Raw genomic sequence first — 22,077 nt, forward strand, 5'->3', positions numbered from 1 at the left:
TTACCCCTAAACAACACCACAACGTCATCAGTGGGGCCTTCTGGGAGTTGTAGTCATTGTTCCTCGCTCTCTGACAAAGCATGTTTCGTCAGCCACCACAGACGCCACCGAAACAGACCCACCGAGGCGCGAAGGGGAATCACACCCGTCCTTGTGGGCGCCGAGGCCGGCGACACCGACAGAAGCGACTCGCTGATCTCCGCCATGGCGACGGAGCGGAAGAGGAGGGGCTGGTCATGGGCCGATTTCCTCCAGCCTATCGCAGCTCAGACCTAACACTGACGCCTGCTGTCATTGGCTGCAGTGCCTGTCGCTCAAATGGGAACTCGGAGGGTGATTAGTTTATGTGAACGTCAGTCAGCCTTCCTGTCTTTATGAGTTTGGATTTGGATTTATAACGGGACAGGAAGCAAATTGGGAGAAATGTGAATTTTTATGTGATGGTGCATCAGTCTCCGAGTGACATTATTAACAATAAAAGGGCCAAGGCCGTGGTGAGGAAGGAGGTGATTTACTGGAGGTTATATGGAGATAATATTGGAAGGGATATCAAACTTGGAATTGTTTGGGATATGATTTAGAAAATGGGGGGATTTGTGGGGATCATAATATTCCTGTGTTGATTATTGAGGGCAAAATGATTGTTACTGAAACAGGGAAGGTTGTGTTACTGGCTGGGTCATTTGATGAGATTCATAATCAGGATAATTTAAGTTAAGAAGTTAAACAATGTAGGGATATGTTTTTTCAGTGAATACCCTGATGTGTTGGAAGTCTGCTGCAGCAATGATAGTATCACAGATGGAGAGATTTCTTTGTATGAATTTAAGAAGTCTATTAATAATGCAGGTCAGGTGTCTCCAGGAAAGAGTGATATTTGAAATTGTAATTGTATATAATTTGCATTTGTAAAATATTAAATATTTGAATTGTGCATCCACTTTCCTCATGGAAAATGGAAATAGTAGTGCCTGAAAACCTGGTAGATCCCCATTTGATCCTTCTAGTTAAGGGCCTATATCGTGAAAGTCTCATTTATGTAAACTTATGGAATGTATGGTAATCAAGCGCTTGAGTTATATTTTGGAAAGAGTGGTGATAAAGTGTTTTATTAGAGTGGATTTTGGAAGTGTGAAATGACATTAGATTCAGTTTTAGGTTTGGAAGATGATATTCGGAAAGCACAATTAAATAAAGATGTTGTAATAGCAGTATTGAGACTGAAAAGGGAAATGATATGGAAGAAAGGACTTTTGATTAAATTAGGAGTAAGGGGGTCATTGTATTTTTTTCTGAGTTTTTTTTTGTATGGACTGTCCAAGTAACGGTCGGCATGTTTGTGTCTATGAGATAGAGAATGGAATCCCACAAGGCAGTATTTGTAGCCCTTCATTATTTAATATTATGATTAATGATATTTTCTGTGAGATGGGAAAATGGGATTCCCTGGGTAAATCACAATATACAGATGACTTAGCTTTATGGATTTGAGGTATTAACTGCAATTTACAATTAATAGATCAAACAGTGGGCAGATTGATGAGGATTGTAAGCTTTCAGTCGTTAAAACACATTACGTGGTTTACAAACAGCATTAATAGACTTGCACTTGATTTTAACTTATGGGATTAATGTCTCGAGGAAGTGTCAGTGGTAAGATTTCTCAGTATGTGGATGAATAATAAGCTGATGGGGAAGCACCTGTCAGTAAAATAATTGATAAATATAAAGGAGCTTTAAATCTCCTCAGACATCTATGTGGGTATTCTTGGGTGCAACATGAAAATCTTTGTTGACCAATTATATTTGTTTAATTTGATCTGTTCATGATTATGTCTGTGTGGCTTGTGGATCACCTTCATCTTCAAATTAAAAGTGTTTGTATGTGATACAATTACAGACTTTTAATTGTGTTCTGGTGCGGTAATGTTGTCTCCTGCTTTGGCTTTACTGATTGCAATGGGACAATTGCCCTCAAAGTAACAGAGGTTCAAGTTGATGTCAACATACTGGATTAATTTGCGGGTCAAGGAAATGATCATCCTGTTAAAGTTGTGCTAGAGGACGGTTGGGAACATCACTAGAAGAGTGTTTTTTGTTTTGGGTGGCTGGGTTCTTACCATGCTGCGAATATGGGTGTATTTGATGACACAGTATGTCCCACTGTAGCGTTCTCTGTAACCCCACATTGTTTTTTCCATTGACTTCAGGTGATTTTACTTTTTACACGATCGGATTCGGTTCTGCCTGAGAGTCTGTTGGTCATCAGTATATTAATGAAAGTTATTATCATACAGTAACCATTTTTACAGATGAATCAAAAGATAATTTAATTGGGGATGTTGGTGTGGCTGTTTTTGTGTGCCTGAATAGCAGGTAATGATAAAGAAATGACTTATAGCCATTTATCAGCATAGAAAGCAGAATTCTTTGCCAACAGTTTAGGCTTACAGTGGATGGAGGAAATTGGTCCTTATAATTTGCTCAGAATACATTTCAGTTTTGATGAGTCTTAAACAGGTCATTCTGGCAGTAGGTCAGATTGACTGTTGGAAACTTGACAAACGGTATTTCATATATAAAGTTTGATTTATATGTCTGCACATTATGGGGCCTGCATATCACACTGTTGAGGGAAATGATGATGTTGACTGTTTAGCACCAAAAGCTGTTAAATGTTAAGCTGTGGATATAGACCTTCCACTTAGCAAATTAGAAGCTAAAGGGTTGGTAGTGTTAAGAATTAGGGGCTTACGGCAAGACGTAGGATAATGGACGTAAAGACAGACACCTTTCCAGAATACATAAACCTGTTGGGTTTATAGAAGAAGGGCTTAAAACAAGGGAAGGAATGATATTCACATGACAGAAATATCCACACTATGCTTAATTATGCCTTGTAACTAATTGGAAAACTTCATTCTGTGTCGTGTACATTTTGTCATTATGAAACCGTCGAAACACATACTATTTCAATGTGAAGCGTACAAGGCTGAAGAAAAATCAAATGCAGTCTTCAGTACAATCTTTGCGAGGGTAGATAGTTTTCAAATAAAAGCTATTAAATTATGGGACTGACTTTAAATCAATTCACAGTTTGAGCTGGAAAAGGCACGTAATAATTGTGTTAAACGTAAGGAAATAACATAAAGGGTAGCAAAGGTGAGTGGGCTGTTGGATTACTGAGATGCTCTTTTTATTTATTTATTAATTTTTTAGAAAATTACAAAGAATAAATGTAATGAAAAATTAGTAAGAAAAAGAAAAATAATATTAGTCCTCCTCCCCATCCCCACCTTAACCCTTATCTAAAGAAAGAAATAAAGAAGAAAAAGATTGCCTCGATATTGGAGGATACCCACATGCTCCATGGAGTTCAAAATAATTTTAATATTTATTCTTACTTTCCCCAATTACATTATAATTTTATCTTCAAAGGACCTATATATTTAATCCTATCTTTTGTAGGTATGGGAGCCAAATTTTGAAAAATATATCATATTCATTTCTTAGATTATATGTAATTTTTTCAAGTGGAATACAACTATATATTTCATTATTCCAATAATCCATAGTTAAATATAACTCAGATTTCCAAGTAATTGCGATAACTTTTTTAGCTACTGCCAATCAATATTTATAATTTTTTTCTGATACATATTCAATTTAATTTTCGGTATTGTCCCTTCAATATCTCCTAATAAAAATAATATTGGACTATTTGGGAGTTGAACTCCAGTACTTTGTTCCAATAAAAGTCAGATATATCGAAAATGGTTGAATTTTAAAACAAGACCAAGTAGAATGTAAAAAAGTACCAATTTCTTGATTACATCGAAAGCATTGGTCAGACATATTTGAATTTAATCTATTTATTTTCTGTGGTGTTATATATAATTGATGTAAAAATTATATTGTATTAATCTAATTTGAACATTTATTGTATTTATCATACTATCAGAACATAATCTTGACCAACTTTTTCCAACAATTTTAACATTCAAATCAGTTTCCCATTTTTGTCTTGATTTATGAATTCCAGATTCAGTCTGTTTTTGAATCAAATTGTACATACAAGATGTAATTTTTTAAATTTTTCCTTTTTGAATTAATATTTCTATTTCACTATTTTTGGCATCAACATTGTTTGACCCAGCTTTTCTCGTAATTGTCCTTTAATTGAAAATAAGAGAAAAGAGTGTTGTTTGATATTTTATATTTATTTTTTCATTGATCAAACGACATCAATATACCTCCTTCAAAACAATTACGAATATATTTAATCCCCTTTTGGAACCAATTATGTAAAAGTTTATTATCCATTGTAAAAGGAATAAGCCTATTTTGAATTAAAGTTTATTTTTGCTAATAAAGATTTCTTTATCTTATCGTCCATATTTACCTTATTCCATAAATCATTCAAGTGTCTTAATATAGGAGATTCTTTTTTTTTTCCCGTATCAATTTGGATTCCCATTTATATGTAAAATCTTCTGGTATGTTTTCTCCTATCTTATCTAATTTTATTCTAATCCATGCCGGGTTTTTTTTTCATCAAAAAAAGATGCAATAAATCTAAGTTGAATTGCTTTATCATAATTGTTAAAATTTGGAAGTTGTAACCCTCCTAAATCAAATTTACATCTCAATTTTTCCAATGATATTCTTGACATCTTTCCTTTCCAAAGAAATTTCCTTACATATTTATTTAGTTCTTGAAAAAACTTCTGCGGTAATTGTATTGGTAAAGTTTGGAATATATATTGCAATCTATGGAATATATTCATTTTTACAGCATTAACTCTACCTATTAATGTTATTGGTAACATCATCCATTTATCAAGATCCTCTTTTATTTTTTTTTAATCATGGCAAATAATTTTGTTTATATAAATTTTTTACATCATTGTCAACTCTGATACCTAAATATTTTATCCCATTTATTGACCATCGAAATTGAGTTACTAATCGACATTGATTATAATTTCCTTTTGTAAGGGGTAAAATTTCACTTTTATTCCAATTTAATTTATACCCTGATACTTTCCCGTATTCTTCCAATTTAAAAGATAATCTTTGCAAAGATTGTAATAGGTTTGTAAAATAAATCAAAACATCATCAGCAAATAAATTAATTTTATATTCTTCTTGATTAACTCTAAAACCGCCAATATCTGAATCTGTTCTAATTAATTCAGCTAATGGTTCTTTTGCCAATACAAATAAAGCAGGTGATAACGGGCAGCCTTGTCCAGTTGACCTCGTTAAGCAAAATGGTGTTGAAATCTGAGCATTTGTAACTACTTCAGCTTGAGGATTAGTATTTAAGGTTTTAATCCATTGTATAAAAGATTTTCCTCGCTCATATTTTTCCAATACCTTAAACAAAAAAATCCCATTCCAATCTATCAAATGCTTTTTCTGCATCCAAAGCAAATGCCACACTCATTTCCTCTCTTTTTTGTGCCAGATGAATTATACTAAGTAACCAGGTTAGATTATCCATTGATTGTAATAAAATCTGTTTGATCCATATGCATTAATTTTGGTAAATATTTAAATATTCTATTAGATAAAATTTTTGCTATTATCTTATAATCTGTATTCAACAAAGAAATAGGCCTATATGATGTTGGTTTTAGAGGATCTCTTTTTTTGGCAATACAGTTATGATCGCTGTTAAAAAAGATTGTGGGAGTTTATGCATTCTTTCCACTTGGTATATTAATTCCATAGAGGGAGGAATTAATATATCTTTAATTTTTTTTATAAAATTCAGGAGGAAAACCATCTTCTTCTGGGGATTTGTTACTCTCAAGTGATCCTACAGCTTCTTCAACCTCTTTTAATGTAAAGGGCATATCTAATCCTTTCTGTTCTTCCAAATTAAATTTCGGAAGGGTTATTTGTGATAAAAATTTATCCATCTCAGTAATCTTATTTTGTGATTCTGATTGATATAGTTCAGTATATAAAAAAAAAATAAAGTTTCATGAATTTCCAAAGGTTTATCAGCAACCTTATTTACACTTGTTCTAATTGCATTTATTGTTTTAAAAGCCTGTTCTGTTTTCAACTGCCAAGCAAGAATTTTATGTGATCTTTCACCTAATTCGTAATATTTCTGTTTAGTTCTCATAATTACTTTTTCTGTACGATATGTACGATATTATATTGTAGTTTTTTATTAACAAGTTGTCTTTGTTTTTGTTCTGTCATATATCTTTGAGATTCTTTTTCTAACTTTATATCTTTTCCCAATTTTCCTTCTTAATTTTAGATGTATAACTTATAATCTGACCCCTTAAATATGCTTTCATCGCTTCCTATAATACAATTTTACCCTCAACTGAATGTAAATTTGTATCCAAAAAAAATTGAATCTGTTTTTTCATAAAATCACAAAAATCTTGACGTTTTAATAAAATTGTATTAAATCTCCATCTAAGCTTTATGTCTATTTGAATAAAATGAATAATCTCTTTGATAAAGTTAGTTTTATTTCTTTTAATTTTGTAACAACTGTAGTTGACCTTTCCAAAACTGGATCTAAACAAAAATTAAAATCTCTGCCTATTAATATTTTATCATTTGCGTCAGCCAAGTTCAAAAAATCTTCTTGTATGAATTTTGCATCATTTTCATTTGGTGCATAAATGTTCATAAAATTCCATAATTCTGAAAAAATTTGACAATGTATAATCTCGTATCTCCCCACAGAATCAATTATTACATTTTGTATTTTAATTGGTAAAGATTTATTAACCGAAATTGCAACTCCTCTCGATTTTGAATTAAATGAAGTTGCTATAACATTTCCAACCCAATCTCTATTTAATTTCTTATGCCTGTGAACTTACTGAACACATCCTTGCCAGAAAAAAAACTTATCCCAATCCACTCTTCCTAGATCCTTTTTCATTTCCACAAAATTGGCCGTTCTCCAATTTTACCAGAACATTAAGCTGCCAGTTCTGCCCCTCACTGATAGCAGTAATGTCGTTATCCCACGTGTCAACCCAAGCCCTAAACTCATCTGTTTTACCGACAATACTCCGTGCATTGAAATAGATGTACCTGAGAATATGTATATCATCTGCTTTTTTTTCATTTCCGTTTATACATGCAGTCCTCTCATGTTCCTTATCCTCCTGCACCTCACTATCTGCTCTGACACTCTGGTTCCCCTCCCTCTGCAAATCTGGATTAAATTCCCCGGAGCAGCACTGGCAAATCTACCCGCAAGAATGTTATTGCCCCCCCCCCTCCAGTTTAGGGGCAAACCGTCCCGTCGGAACAGGCCCCACCTTCCCGGGAACAAAGCCCAATTGTCCAGAAACATGAAGCCCTCCCTCCTGCACCATCCCCTTAGCCACGTATTTAGCTGCACTCTCCGCACATTTATATTTACAGGGACTTTACTCCTGACGCCGGTCCCGGGACCCGACCCGTTTACAGACCCGGAGCGGAACCGGAGCAGATTCTCAGCCACTGGTTCACACCCCAGGTCCGGAAGAAAGGATAAAGTTTCCCCGTGAATTTATTCCCAGTGAAGGTGTGGAGATGGGACTTGGTCTCCTCGTTGTAAAATGAAACTGTCCCGGACTCGTAACTGAGATAAACTCCCACCCTCCCGGGGATGGGACCGGCAGGGAGACGGGACCCGGGGGAGGGGCGACCGGAGACGTCACAATCCCGATGTAACACGTCACCAAACCGCTGTAACACGTCACCAAACCGCTGTAACACGTCACCAACCCGCCCGATGACCCAGAATCCGGTCTCCGGACTCAGTCTGACCGGTCCCTTCCTCTTCACAGACTCTGCGGCGACTCCCAGACACCAGAACCGATTCCCCGTCACCTCCACCTCCCAGTAATGTCTCCCCGATGTGAATCCCTCCGATCCCAGCACACAAGCCCAGTGTGTGAATCTCTTCCCGGTGTCAGGGAGATCTCTCCAGGTCCGGGTCCGTCTCACACTCTTCCGATCCTCAGACACCTCGAGCCACGGACTCGCCGTTTCCACATCCAGGGTGACAGAGACTGGGGGGAGAAGCAGAGAATTTCATCTGTGAGTGTGAAGGGGGCAGTGTGATGGTTTGAGACAGTAAAGGAGGTGACAATGGGAACCAGTGGGGGAGAGATGAATGGCAGATTGGACCAGGAGGGGGAGGGGTGGAAACCCTGTGGGTGAACTGTGTGTGTAGACGTAATGAGAAGCTGGAGGGGACAAAGATGGCAGATGAGGATGACTTTGTCCCCTTTCCCACAACCCCATCCCCCACAGCCCCTCATTAGGACTGGGGATGAATTTGCAGGAACCCTTAAGCAACACAGGTATTGAGGAATTATTTCAGTCTGAACCCGAGACTGTTTACTCGTTTCCATAGAAACTTACCGGCCTGCTGTTCACCCAACAATTTGTGTGTGTTACTCTGCTTTAAATATACTCAATTTTTTGGACTCCAAAGCTGCCTGTGGCAGATTCACTATCCTGTGGATAAAGGAATTCCTCCTCATCTCTGTCCTAAATGGACATCCCTATAGTCGGAGGCTGTGCTTACCGTTCTCGACCCACCCACATCCTCCCAACATCAACTCTCTCCAGACAGGTGTCAGAGAGATCTGGCGAGACCCTTCATCAGGACCTGTGCAGCTTGGATTACCAGCATCTGTAGAGTTTCTTGTGTTTGATTTTTAAAGCAGAAGTTATTTTATCATGAGCTGATCCATTTTCCCATTCTCTCATTTAGTCCTACTCTCCCACCCTCTCACCATGACCTGTCTACTCACATACCTATCAATCTCTGTCTTAAATACACCCAATGACTTGGCTTCCACTGCTGCAAGAAATTCAGAGATTCCCCACCCTCTGGCTAAAAAAATTTCTTTGCATCTCCGTTCTGAATGGGCGCCCTTCAATCCTTAAGTCATGCTCTCGTACTAGACTCCCCCACCATGGGAAACAACTTTGCCACATCCACTCTGTCCATGCCTTTTAACATCCGAAATGCTTCTGTGAGGTTCCCCCTCATTCTAAACTCCACGGAGTACAGTCCAAGAGCGGTCAAACATTCCTCACATGTTAACACTCTTATTCCAGGAATCATTCTCGTGAATCTTCTCTGAACCCTCTCCAATGTCAGAACATCCTTTCGTAAATAAGGAGCCCAAAACTGCACACAGTATTCCAAGTGAGGTCTTACCAGTTCCTTATAGTGCCTCAACATCACATCCCTGCTCTTATTTTCTATTCCTCTAGAAATGAATGCCAATATTGCATTCACCTTCTTCACCACCGACTCAACCTGGAGGTTAACCTTAAGGGTATCCTGCACGAGCACTTCCAAGTACAATTGCATCTCAGAATTTTGAATTCTCTCTCCATTTCAATAATAGTCAGCCCGTTTATTTCTTCTACCAACGTGCATGACCATACACTTTTAAACATTGTATTTCATTTGCCACTTCTTTGACCATTCTCCCAATCTATCCAAGTCTCTCTGCAGACTCTCTGTTTCCTCAGCACTACCGTCCCCTGTACCTATCTTTGTATCATCAGCAAACTTAGCCACAAAGCCATCTATTCCATAATCCAAATCGTTGATATACAATGTAAAAAGAAGTGGCCCCAACATGGACCCCTGTGGAACACCACTGGTAACTGGCAGACAACCAGAATGGGATCCTTTATTCCCACTCTCTGTTTCCTGCCAATCAGCCAACGCTCTATCCACAAATGTAAATTTCCCATAATTCCATGGGCTCTTATCTTGTTTAGCAGCCTCATGTGTGGCACCTTGTCAAAAGCCTTCTGAAAATCCAAATACACAACATCCAGTGCATCTCCCTTGTCTAGCCTACTTGTAATCTCCTCAAATAATTTCAATGGGTTTGTCAGGCAGGATTTTCCTTTAAGGAAACCATGCTGAGTTTGGCCTATCTTGTCATATGCGTCCAGGTACTCCGTAACCTCATCCTTGACAATTGACTCCAGAAACTTTACAACCATTTCTCAATCTAACAGGTCTATAATTTACTTTTTGCTTCCTTGCCCCTTTCTTAAATACCAGAGTGGCATGTACAATCTTCCACTCCTCCGGAACCATGCCAGAATCTATTGACTTTTGAAAGATCATTGCTAATGCCTCCGCGATCTCCACAGCTACTTCCTTCAAAACACAAGTGTGCATTCCGTCTGGTCCTGGAGATTTATCTACCCTGAGACTATTCAGCGTCCTGAGTACTTTCTCTGTCGTAATTGTGACTGCGCACACTTCTCTTCCCTGACACCCTTGAGTGTCCGGTATACTGCTGATGTCTTCCTCAGTGAGGACTGATGCAAATACTCGTTCAGTTCCTCAGCCATCTCCTTATCTCCCATTACAATTTCTCCAGCATCATTTTCTATCTGTCTAATATCCACTCTCACCCGTTTTTTATTCTTTATATACTTGACAAAGCTTTTCGTATCTTCTTTGATATAATTTGCAAGCTTCCTTTCATAGTTCATCTTTTCCCTCTTAATGGCCTTCTTAGTTTCCTTTTGTAAGCTTTTAAAAACTTCCCAATCCTCTGTCTTCCCACTAATTTTTGCTTCTTTGAATGCCCTCTCCTTTGCTTTTACTTTGGCTTTGACTTCTCTTTTTCCATTTGAAAAATTCTTCTTTTTTGGAATATATCTGTCTTGCACATTCCTCACTCCTCACATAAACTCCAGCCACTGCTGCTAGGCCGTCCTTCCCCCTAATGTCCCTTTCAAGTCAAATTTGGCCAGTTCCTCTCTCGTGCCACTGTAATTTCCTTTACTCTACTGCAATACCGACACATCGGATTTCGGCTTCTCTTTCTCAAATTTCACAGTGAACTCAATCATGTTACGATCACTGCCTCCTAACGGTTCCTTCACCTCAATCTCTTTAATCTCCTCTGGGTCATTACACAATATCCAATCCAGTATCTCTGATCCCCTAGTGGGCTCAACAACAAGCTGTTCTGAAAAGCCATCTCGTAGACATTCTACAAATTCTCTCTCTTGAGATCCAGTGTCGACCTGATTTTCCCAATCCACTCGCATGTTAAAATCCCCACAATTATCATAACACTGCCCTTCTGGCAAGCCTTTTCTATTTTCTGTTGTAATTTGTAATCCACATCACTGCAGCTGTTAGGAGGCCTGTAGATAACTGCCATCAGGGTCCTTTTACCCCGGCGATTTCTTGGCTCAACCCAGAAAGATTCTGCACTTCCGATCCTATGTCACCTCTTTCTAATGATTTAATATCATTTCATACCAATAAAGCCACGCCACCCCCTCTGCCTACCTGCCTATCCTTCCGATACACCGTGTATCCTTGGATGTTCAGCTCTCACAGCCATGCATCCTTTAGCCACGTTTCAGTGATGGCCACAAAATTATACCTGCCAATCTGTAGCTGTACGACACGATCATCCACCTTATGCCTTATGCTGTGTGTATTTAAGTATAACACCTTAAGTCCAGTATTTGGTCAGTTTTGCTTTGATTGCACTGCAACTCATCCCAGTGGCTGCAAATTTGCCCCATCACCTGCCTGTCCTTCCTGACATCTTTACTGCTCACTATCTTAGATTTATAGATTCCCTCTCCTCCACTCTATCATTCCGGTTTACCACCTTCCTGCCAAATTAGTTTAAACCCTCCCTAACAGCTCTATTAAACATTCCTGCGATGATATTGATCCCCTTCGGGTTCAGGTGTAACCCGTCCTTTTTGAACAGGTAATACTTCCCCCAGAAGAGATCCCAATGATCCAAGAATCTGAAGCCCTGCCCCCTGCACCAGTCTCTCAGCCACACATTCATCAGCCTGATCCTACTATTCTTGCCCTCGCTAGCACGTGGCACAGGTGGCAATCCTGAGATTACTACCCTGGAGGTCCTGCTTCCCTGCTTCCTTCCTAACTCCCGGAAATCTCTCTTCAGGACCTCCTCCCTTTTCCTCTCTATGTCATTGGTACCAACATGTACCAAGACAGCTGGCTGCTCGCCCTCTCCCTTCAGGATATTCTGGACCCGATCCGAGACATCCTGTACCCTGGCACCTGGGAGGCAGCACACCATGTGGGTATCTCTGCCAGGCGCACAGAATCTCCTGTCTGTTCCACTGACTATGGAATCCCCTATGACTACCGCATTCCTCTTCTCCCTCCTTCCCTCCTGCACAACAGCGCCAGGCTCAGTGCCAGAGACCCGGTCACCGTAGCCGTCCCCTGTAAGGTCATCCCCCTCAACAGCGTCCAAAACGATATACTTGTTGCTGAGGGGGGCAGCCACAGGGGTGCTCTCCACTATCTGGGCATTTCCCTTCCCTCTCCTGACAGTCACCCAGTTTTCTGACCCCTGTAGCCTAGGGATAACTACCGCCCTGTAGCTCCTGTCTATCACCTCTTCATTTTCTCTAATAAGCAGTAGGTCATCAAGCTGCAGCTCCAGATCCCTAACACGGTCTCCGAGGAGCTGAATCTCGGTTCACCTGGTGCAGATGTGGCTATCAGGGAGGCTGGAGGTCTCCCAGGATTCCCACATCTGACACCCTGAACAAAGCACAGACCCTGCAGACATGCTACCTAATTCTACAGGAATGACACAAAGAAAGATGGGTCTACTCACCCACTTACTTCACCAAGCACACGGACTTTTTAAACGGTTAACTAATGTGCCCTGCTGTTCCCCCGTCCGTCCAGGCCGATTTGCCAAGGGGAGAAAAAGAGTCGGTTCCTCGCTCTCAGCTCTTCCCGTTACCGCCTAAGCCCGTTGAGCCAAAGCCCTACACTCTGCTGCCACCCACTCCGCTGCCCGCTGTATAGGGTGGTCATCTTTTTAAACTCTCCGCGCTGTCCTGTGCAGTCTCGCCGTTCTTGTACACAAAGTTTTTTTTTTACACTGTCTTCCTTCAGAATTTAGCTCCCACGCCGCCCTTCTTGTCCCAATCTAAAAAAACACCTTCAGTCGTGTATTCATCAGCTTATTCCACACTGTCCACATGAAATTCAGCAAGGCCTTTGATGTCGATGTCAGACCATACTTGGAGTATTGTCTGCTTTTCCGGTTCCCGAATATGGGGAGGATGTCATTACACTGGACAGGAGGCTTCAGGAGGATGTTACCAGGACTGGGGGCTTGGGTTAAAATCAGAGAGTGGGTAAGCTTGGGCTATTCAGCTGTAGTGTAGGATGTTCAGGTGTGACCCCTTATCAAGGTAAATAATTCTAAGGAGCTTAAATAACGTTCTTTTTCCAAGAAATGGGAGTACAGAACCAGAGGCCTCAGATGGAAAGTGAGATGGGAAATCGGGTAACATTCTCAGAGAGAGGGAGGTTGTTGAACGGAATTTGCCCTCAGACGCTGTAGAAACAGGTAAAAAATAACATATTTTAAAATAAATACACAGATGGGGAATGGTTAGAGGGATGGGGGGGGGGGCAAACACACAAATGGGCCATGCTCAAGAAGACATCTTAGTCTTGCAGATTGATGAAGTGGGCCGTGAGTTCAACATCCATCAAACCCTCCCAGATCATCCTCCTGAGGAATCTCACCCTGGAGTCTGTCTGTGAAGTGTTGATGTGACGTCACGTCAGAGGGCAGCTCAGTGACACAGAACAGACAGACTGGGTAAGGACGGCAGATTTCAATCCTAAATGGGAATTTGTGCCTATAACTGTGGCCGTGTGTCACACTCTAATAGTATATCTGTGTGTGTGTGTGTGTGTGTGTGTGTGTGTGTGTGTGTGTGTGTGTGTGTGTGTGTGTGTGTGTGTGTGTGTGTGTGTTGATTGTGGTAAATATCCGTGTGGTGTGTATACACATTGAAGGATAGTGTGCACATTGAAGAATTTGTATGTTACAGTGTGTCATCACATGTCTGGTGTGTGTTGACAATGTGTCACACGTGATTGAGTTGTTTAAATGAATAAATTACTGTCTCTGAAGAGACTGGTTTCCAGGTTACTGAGGGAAATAACAATGTACATTGCTGAGGCTCTGACTACAATCTGCCAGTCCTTCCTGTGTATGTGTGTGAGGGAGCTTTGCCAGGCCGGTTATGCTGTGTGTGCTTCTCCCGAGATGAAATCTTGACTCATGTCAATGCTTGTTGGTGTGTCCGAGCTGATTCTCACAATGCTTCAATGAAGTGGTCTGATCACCATAAAACATAGGAGCAGAATTAGGCCATTTTCCTATCGAGTCTGCTCCGCCATTCAATAATTGATGATCCTTTTTTTCCCTCCTCAGCCCCACTACTTGGTCTTCTCCCCGTAACCTTTGATGCTGTGTCCAATCTAGAACCTATCAAGCTCTGCCTTAAATACACCCAACAGGTTCCACAAATTCACTAGCTGCTGGCACAAATTTCTCCGCATGTTTTAAATAGATTCCCCCTCTGTCTTGAGGCTGTGCCCTCTTGTCCTAAACTCCACCACCATGGGAAACATCCCTTCCACATCTACTCTGTCTGAGACTTTCAACATTCGAAAGGTTTCTAGGAATTTCAACATTTGAAAGGTTTCAATGAGATTCCCCCTCATCTTTCTAAATTCCAGCGAGTGCAGACACAGAGCTATCAAACGTTCCTCGTATGATAACCCTTTCATTCCTGGAATCATCCTTATGAAATGAACCTTCTGCAATGCCAGCACATCTTTTCTTAGACGAGGAGCCCAAAATTGTTCACAATACTCAAGGTGAGTCTTCAGCAGTGCCTTATAAATCCTCAGCATCACATCCCTGCTCTTGAAATGAATGCTATTTAAACCGATTGAATTCAATGCTAACATTGGATTTGCCTTCCTCACCAGTGACTCTACCTTCAAGTTAACCTTTAGGGAGTTCTGCAGAATGACTGCTGAATCCAATTTCGGCTCAGATTTTTTGATTTTCTCCCCATTTGAAAAAAAAATCTGCACATTATTTCTACGACCAAAGTGCAGGACCATGTATTTTCCAACATTGTATATAATTTGCCAATTTCTTTCCCATTCTCCTCATCCAAGTCCTTGTCCAGCCTAACTGTTTCCTCAACACTACCGGCCCCTCCGCCAATCTTCGTATCATCTGCAAAGCCTGGAAACAAAGCCATTTACTCTAGGACAAGAGGGTATGACTTCATGATTGAAGGACGTCCTTTTAGAACTGAGATGCGGAGAAATTACTTTAGTCAGTGTGTGTGGAGAATCTGTGGAATTTGTTGCGACATGTGGCTGTGGAGGCCAAGGCATATTTAAGGCAGAGATGTACCGGTTCTCATTTAGCCAGGGCATCAAATGGTATGGGGTGAAAGCAGGGGAGTGGGGATGTCCGGAAGAATTGGGTCTTCCCATGACTGAATATTGGAGCAAACTCAATGGGCCGAATGGCCTATTTCTGCTCCTATATCTTATTGTCTATTCCATCAGCTAAATCTTGATATACAGCATAAAATGAAGGTGTCCTAACACCTGTGTCCCTGAGGAACACGAGTCACTGGCAGCCAACCAGGAAAGGTTCCGTTTACTCCCATTCGCTGTTTCCTACCAATCAGCCAATGTTCTAACCATGCCTGTAACTTTTCTGTAATACCATGGCCTCTTAACCTGGTTACCACCTTCATGCGTGGCACTTTGTCAAAGGCCTTCCGAGATTCCAAGTATACAACATCCACTGCATCCCCTTTATCGATCCTGCTTGTAATCTCCTCAAAGAATCCCAACAGGTTTGTCAGGCAGAATATTCCCTAACGAAGCCATGCTGACTTGTCCTATCTTGTCCAGTGTCACCAAGTATTCCATAGCCTCATACTTAACAACTGACTCCAATTTCTTCCCAACCACAGAGGTGAGGCAAACTGGTCAATAATTTCCTTTCTGCTGCCTTCCTCCTTACTTAAAGAGTCAAGTGACATTTGCCATTTTCCAGTCCTCTGGCACCATGCCAGGGTCCAGTGATTTTGAAAGATCATTTGGAATGCCTCCATAATTTCTACTGCGACCTCTTTCAGAACACTGGGGTGCAGTTCATCTGGTCTGGGTGACTTATGTATCTTTGGGGCTTTCAGCTTTTTGAGCAGCTTGTCCCTTGTAACAGTAACTGCACTCACTTCTCTTCCCTCGCACTCTTCAACACCGGGCACAGTGCTGGTGTCTTCCACGGTGAATACTGGTGCAAAATATTTGGCTGATCTGCCATCTCTTTATCCTCTGTTATTATGCATCCAGCCTCATTTTCTAGCTGTCCTATATCCACTCTCATCTCTGTTTTATTTTTTTTACAATACTTGAAAAATAATTTGATATTGTTTGCTATCTTGTCTTCCAAAGATAGGTGTGTAAAAAGGGCCAGAAGGATCATTGGATACCAGAGTCACTCCAACCACAAACTGTACCAGTTGCTGCCATCCGGGATACGGTACCGCAGCATAAAAGCCGGGAGCAACAGGCTCCGGGACAGCTTCTTCAACCAGGCCAGTTCAATTCAAATCAATTTCTTGTTTATTTTTTCCCACCTTTTAGTTCCTCTCTGTAGATATTTAAAAGCTTCCCAATCCTCTCTCTTCCGAATAATTTTTGTTTAGTTGTATGCACTCTCCTTTGCCTTTACATTAACTTGTCAGCCATGGTTGTACTATTTCGCCATTTGAGTATTTATTTATTTTTGGAGTACATCTATCCTCATTTTCCCAGAAACTGACACCATTTCTGCTCTGCTCTCATCCCTGGCAGCATCTCCTTCCAATTTGCTTTGGCCAACTCCTCTCTCAGACCACTGTAATTTCTTTTACTCCTCTGAAATACTACAAAGTCAGACTTTACTGTCTCCTTATCAGATTTCAAGTTGAACTCAGTCATGTTGTGAGCTCTGCCTCCTAAGGTTTCTTTTAACTACTCACCTCTGGTTCAATACATAACACCCAATCCAGTAGAGCTGTTCCCCGAGTAGGCTCAACGACAAACTGCTCTAGAAAGCCATCACATTGCATTCAACAAACTCACTCTCTTGAAATCCTTTACCAACCTGATTTCCCCAATTGACCTGCATGTTGAAATCTCCCATGATTATCATAACATTGTCCTTTTCATCAGCTTTTTCTATTTCCAGTTGTAATCTGTGGGCCTCAACCCACTGACTGTTGGGAGGCCTGTATATGACTGGTGTCAGTGTCATTTTTACTTTTGCAGTTCCTTACCTCAACCCACAAGGATTCAACATCTTCCAATCCTATGTCACATCTAGCTGCTGATTTGCCAGCAGAGCCACACCACCCCCTCACCCGACCTTCCTACACCACCGATACATTGTGTAACCTTGGACATTCAGATCCCAACTACAACCATGATTCTGTAATGGCCACAATATCACACCTGACAATCGGTAATAGTGCAACAAGATCATCCACCTTATTTCTCATACTCCATGCATTGAGATATAACACTTTGTGTACTGTATCTGCTACCCTTTTTAAATCTGCATCTCTAATGCACTGACACTCACCCTGCTGGCTGACATTTTGTCCTCGCATCTGTCCGCCATATCTGACAGTCTGACTGCACGCTATCTTTGCATTTTACCATCAGTCCTATCCCTTCACTCCAGTTCCCGACCTCCCCCCCAACAAATTAGTTCAGACCCTCCCCAACAGCTCTATCAAACCTCTCTGTGAGAATATTGTTCTCCCTCGGGTCGAGGTGCGACCTATCCCTTTTGAGCAGTTCGTTCCTCCACCAGAACAGATCCCGATGATCCAAGAACCTGAATCCCTGTCCCCAGCACCATCTTCTCAGCCATGTTTATCTGTCACATTATCCTGTTTCTACCCTCACCAGCACGTGGCACAGGCAGCAATCCAGAAATTACAACACTGGGGGTACTGCTTCTGAGCTTTCTACCAAGCTCTCCAAATTCTATTTTCAGGACCTCTTTGCTTTTACTTCCAATGTCATTGTCATAAATTTACCAAGATATCTGGCTCTTTGGCCTCCCTCTCTAAAATGCTGCGGACACGATTCGAGGCATCCCTGACCCTGGCACCCAGGAGGCAACATACCATTCGGGTGTCCCGTTCACATCAATAGATTCTCCTGTCTGTTCCCCTGGTGATTCAGTCCCCGATCACGACCACTCCCCTCTTCGGCCTCTAACAACAGTGAGAGTTGCTGATCCGGAAGGGGGAAGACCTGTGTCAGTCAGGGTCTGCACTCACAGGGCACATGAAGGACTTGTGTATTTTCCTGACAATCCCGGTCACCACACTGATACTCATTTTTATTCCCTACAATATTATTGTCAGTATTAAATTCCCAGTTCCTCTGGTTAGATCCAAACTTATGTACTGGTGTGTTAGTGCATTCGCCTGGGATTGGAACACAGTGGTTCATCTGCCAGTCCCGTGTATTGATTGTATTGTGACCCTGTGCTGGTGTGTCCAGGGGTCTGACATCTCCAGCTGACCATGTGACAGTGATGCCTCCCAGTCAGTGGGGTTGATGTGGAATAAACTTCAGTTCCCCTGCACCCCAGTATTATAGACAATCTTTGCCTCAAATTGGAAGTAAATTGATCTTCATAAACAAGGAGAAATGAATCTTTGTAAGTTTTACCTCGATTAATAGCATCAAGCATTTCTCTCAGCACTGTGTTCAACAAATAGAGGTGATCGAATTTTTCAACCGGTAGGGTCTCATCTGTCACTGACAATTCCTGGACATCGTCATTAATCCTGTAAATATTAAACTGCTGGTTATAAATTGCTATTCTGAACTATTTTCAAATCCATTCAGGGTTTCAGTAAAGAGCCTGTCCTACCTTCTGTTCCGACGAGCTTCCTCCTGAAATAAATAAAACACAAATCTGATTAGACTTGGACTTACTGTCCACATCCTGAATTTCATCCAAATCATTACAAGGTGTTGAAAATTCCCACTCCCACAATCACTCAGACACACGGACAATACAGAACCATGGGGTAAATGACAGGGAAAGTTTATGAATGTCAGACCATTACTGAGAGGAAGAAACTTACAGGGAGGACAGGACAGGCTGTGCATTATTATCTGGATATGACGTCAGTGTGATAGGATGGAGGAATTTAAGATCAGTGATGTATGTGATTGTGTGCAGGTGGAGGAAGTACCTCTATTTATGGGGAGACTCGTGGGGAGATGTAATTCCAGATGGATTTTAACAAATTCCACAAGAAATTTAGTGAGGAGGATGTGAAACTCGCTGTCACAGGAGTGGATGAAATGGAACAGCAGAGACTGACTGTAATGGGGAGGCTGGATAAACAGTTGAGGGACTAGGGAGTTCGGGGCACTGTTGCTGGGTGCGGTGAGTAGGTGGCAGGGGGCTTGTGAAGCAGGGATACTGATAGAAGATGGACCTAATGGCCTGTTTATGATAGAGAATGGGATATAATCCCATGTGAAATGTATCCAAAAAATAAAGAGACAGTGAAAGTTTCCATAATCTGACGGAAACCGGATACAGGAGATAAGTCTGATGTGTGGGTCAAATTCTTTGTTCTCACTGATTGACAGAGAGACCCTCACACCCACTGCATCAGACACACTCACAGCCTGTGACTGGAACCGGGTGTTAATGGGAGTTTTGGAGGATATTTAATGCGGTATTTAAGGAAACAGTCAGCAGCTCTGTGTTATGATCGGAGTAAATAATTTCAGAGAGATTTGCATTCTGTCCTGGGATGTACAGAAGTTGTGGAAGCTGAGTTTTGGGACAATAGACAATAGGTGCAGCAGTAGGCCATTCGGCCCTTCTAGCCAGCACGGCCATTCACTGTGATCATGGCTGATCATACACAATCAGTACCTCGTACCTGCCCTCTCCCCATATCCCTTGACCCCGCTATCTATAAGAGCTCTATCTAACTCTCTCTTGAAAGCATCCAGAGACTTGGCCTCCACTGCCTTCTGGGGCAGAGTATTCCACGTATCCACCACTCTCTGCGTGAAAAAGTTTTTCTGCATCACTGTTCTAAATGGGTTACCCCTTATTCTTAAACTGTGGCCTCTAGTTCTGGACTCACCCATCAGCGGGAACATGCTTCCTGCCTCCAGCGTGTCCAATCCCTTAATAATATTATTATGGGACAACAACAACCCTGAATAGTTACATCAATGGTCTGGTGAGAAACAGTTTACTGCCATTTGTAAATGCTGTGTGTAGGAGCAACACGTCTGTTTTCTGTCTGCATTGTATTCTGTGTTACGTGTTTATTATGGTAACTCGTCACGTGAGTGGGGACGTGGTAAAAGCGAAGGGAAAAAGTTCCGTATCTGTACTTTGTTCTGCACAGTTTTGAGCTGGGGACGGGTGGATGTCATTCTGTTCTTGACCGCTGTGTTGCAGCTTACTTTACAATGAATTACCCTGAAGTTTCATCGCTTCAAGATTATATTTTGCTAATGAAGGACTGAAAGCATATCGTGGACATTTTGAAATGTCATTATTGGAGTGATGGGAGGGTGCATCATGCAGGTATAACAGCTTGTGTGAGGTCGCCAGCAGCGGCAATTGATTTGTTAGAATTGGCCGCTGTGCTGTGTTTATTTCAAATATACCACTGTTTATTTCGTGCCCTTTGACAGAAACAAATTGAAATATAATCCCTCACCTTGAGAAATATCACACCATCTTTCTGATCCATCTGTTCCTTTAACTTAGTGATTTCCTCCTGAATACTCCTTATATTCTCTTGAAGTGCTAGAAGATTTTTCTCCATTGGGTTGAGAATCCTCTTCTCTTCTTCCCTGAGATCCCTGAGTAAGCTCTGCTCTTTCTCAGTGATAATCTGGCGCAGTTCAGCAAACTGGGATGTGATGTGGGACTGAAGGCTGTGTGACTGTTCCTGTCGAAGGAAAGGTGAAGATTAATATACTGCATTGCTGTGCTCTGTTTCCTTTTGTCGTTAAGTTCGGTCTATTAGAGTCTATGCTAATTCTGAGAGCATTCCCGTCAACACCATTCCCTCACGTTTTCCTGAAACCTACTCTCACTTATTGACCCATAAACTCCCATCTGATTCACACACACCCTCCCCACCTTCACAGGGTTAACGGTAATTAGCCATTCATTCGGCATGTCCTTGGGACGTGTCGGAATCTTTCGTGGTCACAGGGGGAGCATGCAAACTCCACACAGACAGCAGCAGAGGTCAGGATCGAACCCAGGTCACTGGAGCTGCGACACTCGGCTATTCTGCATTAAAGGGAGCAAAACTCGACAGTAAAATCAGAAATTCCGCTCAGGAAGCCTCACCTGAACTCTCTTTCTGTTGCTGCTCCTTTTCCTGGAAGTCTGATTCCTTTTTTGTGAGAGAGTCTAAGGAAGATTTTAGCTGATCCTGGAAGTCAGAGAGTGAAGGAAATAGAAACAAAGATGCATCAAAATAAACAGGTGATCAAACCCGATTATCACACAAAATGCCGGAGGAACTCAGTGAGTCAGGCATCATCTATTCAGGGGAAATAAACAGTCGGTGTTTCGGGATGAGACCCTTCATTAGGACTGGGAAGGAATGTGACAGGAGCCAGAATAAAATGGTTGGGGATGAGAACCAGCTGACAGGTGACGGGTGAGATAGCGTGAGGGGGACGTGGGGGAGGGTGATGAAGTGAGAAACTGGGAGGGGACAGGTGGAAGAGGTAAAGGGCTGGAGAAGTAGGAATCTAATACGAGAGGACAATCGACCATGGAACTGGGCTGTTTGCGGCCCTGAATGGTGACGAGGGAGGAGGTTAGGAGTCAGGTGTAGCAAAGGACAAAGGAAATATGTTAAGTTAACGTTAGTTTTTACCTTGTAGATTTTAACAGCTTCTTTAATCGGCCTGAAGCGGTGCTCTCTGTGCTCCTGCGCGTCTCTACAGATCAGACAGATCAGTGTCTTGTCCGTTTCACAAAACAGCTTCAATTCTTCCTCATGTTCCTCGCAGTGACGTTTACTTTCCTTCCCTTTCGGATTCAGGCTTAGATTCCGAACTTTTTGTGTCAGATTTGCTAAGGCCCGATTCACCCTGAGGGTGCGGTCAGCAAACTCCTC

General features: G+C 41.6%; 1 protein-coding gene across 1 annotated transcript; it reads right to left on the reverse strand.

Annotated features, from left to right (window-relative positions):
• Window positions 1-4,154: 4,154 nt before the first annotated feature.
• On the reverse strand, window positions 4,155-20,871 carry LOC132385920 (E3 ubiquitin-protein ligase TRIM39-like). Its single transcript, XM_059958155.1, has 4 exons — window positions 20,653-20,871; window positions 18,822-18,844; window positions 18,617-18,735; window positions 4,155-8,045 (listed from the first exon to the last, which is right to left on the reverse strand). Exons 1-4 carry the CDS (start codon window positions 20,758-20,760, stop codon window positions 7,453-7,455), a joined length of 843 nt encoding a protein of 280 aa, XP_059814138.1. The 5' UTR covers window positions 20,761-20,871; the 3' UTR covers window positions 4,155-7,452.
• Between the last annotated feature and the right edge of the window lie 1,206 nt (window positions 20,872-22,077).

This window comes from Hypanus sabinus (genome assembly GCF_030144855.1).
Source record: "Hypanus sabinus isolate sHypSab1 chromosome X2 unlocalized genomic scaffold, sHypSab1.hap1 SUPER_X2_unloc_5, whole genome shotgun sequence".
In the NCBI taxonomy this organism is placed as follows: domain Eukaryota; kingdom Metazoa; phylum Chordata; class Chondrichthyes; order Myliobatiformes; family Dasyatidae; genus Hypanus; species Hypanus sabinus.